The sequence below is a fragment of the Trachymyrmex septentrionalis genome, unplaced genomic scaffold (genome assembly GCF_001594115.1).
Source record: "Trachymyrmex septentrionalis isolate Tsep2-gDNA-1 unplaced genomic scaffold, Tsep1.0 scaffold128, whole genome shotgun sequence".
Lineage (NCBI taxonomy): Eukaryota > Metazoa > Arthropoda > Insecta > Hymenoptera > Formicidae > Trachymyrmex > Trachymyrmex septentrionalis.
This window is the reverse complement of record NW_017304417.1, coordinates 1,242,409-1,249,022: the sequence shown is the minus strand read 5'-3', so window position 1 is coordinate 1,249,022 and position 6,614 is coordinate 1,242,409. Positions and strand designations below refer to the sequence as shown.

The following is a 6,614-nucleotide window of genomic DNA, read 5'->3' as shown; positions in this document are numbered from 1 at the left end:
TGATGCAGGAATTATTCTGAAATGGCATTTGGAAAGTTATTCGCCGATCAGCGAATACAAGGTGAGTACGATGTATATCAAGAATATATGCTTCTTATTATAAAGTAAAAAATATTATCTAAAACACAATTTTTTTACTTACAGGTACAATATCGTCGCAAGGGTAACTCGAAATGGAACTTCATCGAGCCTGAAGTCAAAGACGGTAAAGGAAATCAATTTATCGTAGAATGTCCAATTCCAGAACTTCAGCCTGGATCTTACGAAGCGATCCTAAAGGCTAGAAATGGATTTGGATGGTCTTTGGAGTCAGAACCGCATACATTTAGTAGTGGTGCGTATATTAATCTTATATGAATTTTTATACGTTTTATTATATATCTATATTTTTTGAGCGTATAAAAATAATTTTCGTGATTTGTGCATTATTTTATTATAAATAGACATTAATTTGAATAAAAGATTGAAGAACTATCTATAAGAAGGCTTATTAATCAATCGTATAGTGATTTGATTATTAAATTAATTAGATATATAATTAAACTATTTAAAGTATTAATACATATAAATAATATAACAGTATACAAATATTAAAACTTCGTTTTCTTACTTCCTTTTTAGATTATCCCCCTGATTTAGCATTAAAAGGTACGAATACAATTTTTTCAAACAGAACATTTATTTTAATTATGATCTTTTTTATCATCAGTTCTTAATTTCCTATTTATTTACAGAAAATTCGGCAACTGTACGATCTCCCGGAACGTTTCTAACGTTGATCCTAGTCGTTTTATCTTGTGCCTTCACAAGTCTGTAACTCTTTACTTAAATCTCTACTAAAGTATGTAGGTGAGTATGACGTAAATTTATGAACAAACGATAAAAGCTTACGATAAATTCATTAAGTGACGTAAATGATTTATTTATGACACAGGTAATTTGCTGCAGCCAAAGCAACACCAGCAAACGCTATGGTGGATTTATTAGTGTAGGAACACTTAGGAGAGACATAGCGCTAATAGCGAACATAAATATTTTTAGCGCAAATTCCCCCTTCTCTATCAGGATATATTTTATTTTATGTACATATATATTTAATAAAATATTTTCAAACATGCGGGCATTATCGAGACACATTAATATACATTTTACATAGTCGAAATTTCGTGATTAATATTGATTTACAACTCACCTAGGTGTTCCATTAAGATGCATTGTAAAGAAAAAAAATGAGCATTTTAATTGTATCGTAAAATCACGAATAATTATTAAGAGATATTGTACTTTAAAATATATACATAATTTATATATATATATATATATATATATATCATACATATATATATATATCATACATATACACACATATATATGAATACGTATGTACGCACATACGCCCATGTATACGTGTGTATGTGTACACATAATATAGTATTCACACTATACATGCGTAAGCTCACAGAGACACACGATCATATTATTATAATTTATTTTTGTATGCTTAAGATTATTAGAAACGTGTTCAAAGAAGTCGCTTGGTGCCATGTACACGGGTCTACTACTTCCGAAAAATCATGTATAGAATCTGATCTGTCGTCCACTGTGCACATGTGGAAAGAACATGTACCTAAAATAATGTAGTAAAAGAGAAGTAAATATTATAGAAACGTATATGCTATTGCGATAATACGTATATAACCGAGTCGACAAAGAATATAAAGTTGGAAGCATTCATACTGAGATTATCGTTTATACAAGAATTGTTCATTAACATTACGTCCACGTTCTCGTATGTTTGCTCCCAATGGAAGCAAATCTTTCTTTTTTTATTTACTCCTATGTTTCTCGAATATGTACAATGTGATGCGCGAGTAACGAATGTGATTGGAACGAGTATGGGAGAGAATGACGTTCTATTTAGTGTTTTCCATAATAGTTTGCTAGCTTTTAGCGCTGATACGTTGTTATATTGATTTATAATTAATGTTATACGCAGTAACTATAATTGTATAAGAAACTGCCCATTTTAGAAACGGCCGGTGTGCTTGTCATAGATATGAATAACATTAATACATAAAGAAAAACAGCCATATTCTTTCTAAAGTACATAAAATATTAAAAATAATAAGTCTGTGTGTATAATTTTAATATTCTTAGACAAAGCAACTTGTATTTTTAAATCGTAAATAATAATTATTTATGTATTTTTCAATAACATGTTGAAAATTTTTAATTATTATGAAAGTTATAAATGCTTATTAAAGCACGATTTTATACTGTACTTATTTTATTCTATGAAATTTTATTACGCTACTTTAAAGATTCTTTATATCCATAATTTTTCTCAACATATACGATTTATTTTTAGAAGCGAAAATGGCTATTAATATAAATGGGAAAGTTGCAACATATAAAAATTAAATCTTTGTTATCATCAGTCTGTTTTATTATTAATTATTGAAAGTTTTGTAAATTTAATAAATTTGATAACAATGAAACTCATTTATACAAATTAATCAGGTTTGAAATTGTAAAAATACATAATGTACGTATTTTTAATTTTAGTTACACAATTTTATCTTATATGTGTAGACTTGAACGTTTATTTTAAAACATGTCGACAATATATATATATATATAAAGTTGTAGTCAGGATGCTTATAAAACAATATATCAATATACAACACCTGATGTGCATATGAATATAGCTTCTTGTTGCCTTAATCAATGTAACATGTACAATCAAGAAAATCGAAAGATATATTAATTCATAAGATTATACCTGCAGATACATAATAAAAAAAAAAGTAAATGAAAACGTACTGCGAATTTTATTGTAAATTATTAATACAATCCTTGAAGAAATAGTGTAAAGTGTAAAAATATATATACTATTATAAATTATTTATCGTATATTTATTATTTATCATATATTTTATAAATTGTACAACACAATATAATATTCGATTTATTTTACATCTATAAGATAAAATTCATGTTTAATTACAATACGATTTATTTCATATTTGTACTTGGTTCTCAATAACAATTTAAATAATTCTTTAGATTTCAAAATCTTCCTCGGCGGCTGGCAATATTACAGTCGTAATAACCAAAGGTTTCGGATTTGATTTCTTGCAAAGTAATATTTTAACTTTCCCTGATATTTGACTTTTCAAGTTTGCATTAACAGCTAGTGGTATAGGCACAGCACTTGGTAGCAAGGGCAAATCTATCACACGAGGATTAACATCGGTGTCCTCAGCTCTGCAGAGAATATACAATTCTGTTGAAGATAAATCTTCAGAAATATTTGTTACTATAATACGAATCATGTAATTGGGACCTAAACCAAGAACATTTGTTTCTAACGTGATAGGATTAGATCCTAGTGCTTGATTTTCACTTAAATGTTCGGATGCTTGTTTGGCCGTTGTCAAACGTAAGCGAAGAAAGCCTTGCTGAAATGTGTTATGAATCTTCTTTGCTTCGGCTCTCTCTCTTATCGTTTGATCAACAAATAATCGCGTTTTCTTCGGTATCGAGAACTTCGATGTGTTACTCGACGATGAATTTGATATTGAATTATTCGTATTAAAATCAGCAGTGCGCTTTAAGATTTTCATGCATAAACCACCTCCAACAGTAACCATAGCTATTGTTCGTTCCTCTTGTCCCATTCGTCCGTACTGCATTCGTAAAAAAAGATTATATATATTTATATTTTGCCACTTTTTTAATATACATAAATGTTGTTGATAAATGTTATTAGGAATACCTTAAGAGCGGATACAGGTTCCATAATTTTCATAGTATCAACATGATGTTTTCCATCGTAAATGCGAATTCCATAGCCTACTGTACTTACAGCTAACAAAGACAGCCCACTTTGCGGTACTGGTAAGCTAACTAGATCTAATATTATACCGGGAATATTGATATGCCATAATTTTATTCCCTATAAGAAATATATATATGAGAAAGAAAAAAATTTAACAAAGTTTTCAACATTAAATTAAAATTCTTTGTCCAAGCGTACTGTTTTTGAAAATCCCACTAAAGTACCATCCATAACAGCTACTGCTGCTCCTTGAGAAGTAAGAATGGTAATAGCTACCGCAGGTGCGGGTAACGTTTCCCAAAGTTTTACAGAACTTCCTCTCCTAATTGTTCCTATTTTTCCATCTCTTCCAATAATTATTATGCGACCATCACCCGTCCATAAGCCGCAGCTGGCAAATGCTGCTGGTGGCCACTCCAGTATATGCTTATCCATAACTGAAAAAGCTCTGTATGGCAATTAAATATATATACAAAATATACATAAAATATTTTAATAAATTTTTTCTTATACAAAAAGAATACCTAGGATCCAAGACGAGAACTTCACAAGCCTCGGTCCCTAATACAAGACAACTACTAGCAGGATCATTCCACGAGTCTCTGCGAATGGTCGCAATTGCCGTTAATGCATTAGCTTTAACAAGCGGTATCCGTCTGTATTGTTCTGCAAAACTCAAGCGCAAGTTATTATCTAAAGAGAGAAACTTTAAAGTACGAGGAGAGAGAAATGCTGCGCCAAGTTCTTTCAGTAACAGCTCCAAATCATCCGCAAGAGTCAACACATTTAATTCTTCATCTAACCCGCATTTATGCCAAATCTGCGTTAAATTATTGAATGTCAAAATATGTACTATATACTCAGATTAGAAATATCATACATGAAATTGAGATAATCCTGTGTATCATTATTTATTTCTGTACCAATAAAATATAAATACTTCTCGTTCTTTTGGATGAGCATCAATATGTGGCAGACAATATTTGAAGAATGGTCTCATATTTTTGAAAATATATACGCTAGCTCCAGCTCCTACAGCAACTACAGATGATCGAGTTTCTTCATTTTCCATATAAAAACCGATTACTCCACAGGGTGGTTCTATCATGTTATGCTCAGTTATCTGATCACCTCCTTTATACACTCGTATCTAAAAATAAAAGAGTAATGTATTTTGCAAATAAATAAAATAAAAAATTGTATAAATTATTCACATAAAAGTGAATAAATGTTTTTACATCATTTGCTAATTCTAACTTAATGGTATGATTATATCTTTAAAACTTTTAGTCATAAGGAATATTCTATTATAATTTACAGAAAAATGAACTTTTGTTTTTTCTATATAAAATCTTAATTTTTATAATTATTCTATTATAGTATTATTAAAATGTATAATTTAAATATATATTTGTACATATCTTTATTATATTATTTTCTTATTGTAATTATACCTTTGTTGAATCGCTTCCAACTGGTCCTAGATCAGCACAAATAAGTCTAGCATCTCCATCACCGCTTATATCTAGCATATCAAGTCCACCTGGCAAAGAAAATAAACCAGCACTTGGTTCCCAAAGTGCTTCTAACCAGCGACTCATCCCAAGTCCTCCAAGAGATTTATGATCAGCTCTAAAAAGAAATTCCGATAAAAATAAGTACATAACAAGCACTAAAAAAGTAATGTCTTGATATTTTTATGCATACACACAAACAAAATCAATAAAAAAGTTTTTTACCTTAAACCGTGCATGATTAAAAATTTTTGTAAAAATTCTGTTTGTTTTTATATAAGTAGCAAACTTATTTACAGTTTAATTACTAAACTACCTACATATCAGAGTTTCCTTATATGATATCTGTAACATTTAACTATATACATATTGCACATTTCGAACCGAAAAAGACTTTTAAACTTTTTACATATTTTATCAATTCTATAACTAGAAATAATTTTATAATCTGATAAACTGATTTTCCATAATTAAGAGTACATGCATTAAAAATTACATTTATATGACAAAATATCATATGCTTTGTTTGTATATTTGTTTCCATAGAAATCTTTTGACAAATGGCACGAAAGCGGGAAATTTAATCGCATCAGAAATTCCCTAGAAATTGAAAAATCCTTTAGATTTAAGTTGGCTGCACTTTTTACAAAAGGCAACCAAAATGGGTTTTCTGAAATTCCCTAGAAATCGCGGGAAAGTATGTAAAACCAAAGAAAAATCTATAATTATATTGAATTATATCGCGAAAAAAATCAAGAAATATAAAACACGGTAAAATTTATTTTTTTTAGTGTATGTAGCTTTTTTCTAATCATATGAGAAGAATCATTAAAGAAATTTAAATATACATTTAAAAAATTGTAATATTTGTAAGGAATGTTTTATTTTGCGTTATATTTTATTAATATGTATTTTAATGGGTGGATCCATATATTCGTTCGGTTTTTGTTAGTAGTGCAAATTTTTTCCGAATATCTCCGGTTCTGGTTGCCTAATCGGGCAATCCAAATATGTTTTGGAAAGGTGACAGTCCGCTCTTTTCATCTGTCAATTCTGGTTGCCTAATCGGGCAATCCAAATATGTTTTGGAAAGGTGACAGTCCGCTCTTTTCATCTGTCAAATTTGGTTTCATTGGCATTAGTTTTGTTTGTGCTATAGACCTGTGAACATGTCGGAGAATAAGGTGCATTTTCGGCACATTTTGCTTTATTACTTCAAGAAAGGCAAGCGAGCTGCGGAGGCCCACCGAAAGATATGC

General features: G+C 29.6%; 2 protein-coding genes across 5 annotated transcripts in view; one reads left to right on the top strand and one right to left on the bottom strand.

Annotated features, from left to right (window-relative positions):
• Nucleotides 1-1,289, top strand: part of LOC108756560 (neurotrimin-like) — a 73,717-nt gene extending 72,428 nt beyond the window's left edge. The window contains exons 8-11 of one of the 2 annotated variants that reach the window (XM_018500454.1): nt 145-334; nt 622-648; nt 735-849; nt 935-1,289. In XM_018500454.1, coding sequence (XP_018355956.1) covers nt 145-334; nt 622-648; nt 735-817 — 300 coding nt within the window. In that variant the 3' untranslated portion in view covers nt 818-849; nt 935-1,289. The remainder of the gene's footprint in view (nt 1-144; nt 335-621; nt 649-734; nt 850-934) is intronic. The other variant, XM_018500453.1, reaches the window with a different exon arrangement.
• A 1,748-nt stretch (nt 1,290-3,037) lies between these two features.
• LOC108756531 (Bardet-Biedl syndrome 1 protein) lies at nt 3,038-5,456 on the bottom strand. 3 transcript variants are annotated; one of them, XM_018500415.1, is made up of 7 exons: nt 5,296-5,456; nt 4,782-4,991; nt 4,366-4,661; nt 4,040-4,289; nt 3,779-3,958; nt 3,373-3,689; nt 3,038-3,267 (listed from the first exon to the last, which is right to left on the bottom strand). In XM_018500415.1, exons 1-7 carry the CDS (start codon nt 5,440-5,442, stop codon nt 3,063-3,065), a joined length of 1,605 nt encoding a protein of 534 aa, XP_018355917.1. In that variant the 5' UTR covers nt 5,443-5,456; the 3' UTR covers nt 3,038-3,062. The 3 variants fall into 3 exon arrangements, with proteins under 3 accessions (XP_018355917.1, XP_018355916.1, XP_018355918.1); XM_018500416.1 differs by having other exon boundaries at nt 3,164-3,267; nt 3,347-3,689; XM_018500414.1 differs by having other exon boundaries at nt 3,038-3,689.
• Between the last annotated feature and the right edge of the window lie 1,158 nt (nt 5,457-6,614).

Coding starts and splice junctions, on each gene's coding strand:
- LOC108756531 (XM_018500414.1), bottom strand. CDS start 5,442: ATGAGTCGCTGGTTAGAAGCACTTTGGGAACCAAGTGCTGGTTTATTT. Junction 4,992..5,295: donor TTGGAAGCGATTCAACAAAG/GTATAATTACAA, acceptor TTTTATTTTTAG/ATACGAGTGTATAAAGGAGG. Junction 3,690..3,778: donor AACCTGTATCCGCTCTTAAG/GTATTCCTAATA, acceptor TTACGAATGCAG/TACGGACGAATGGGACAAGA.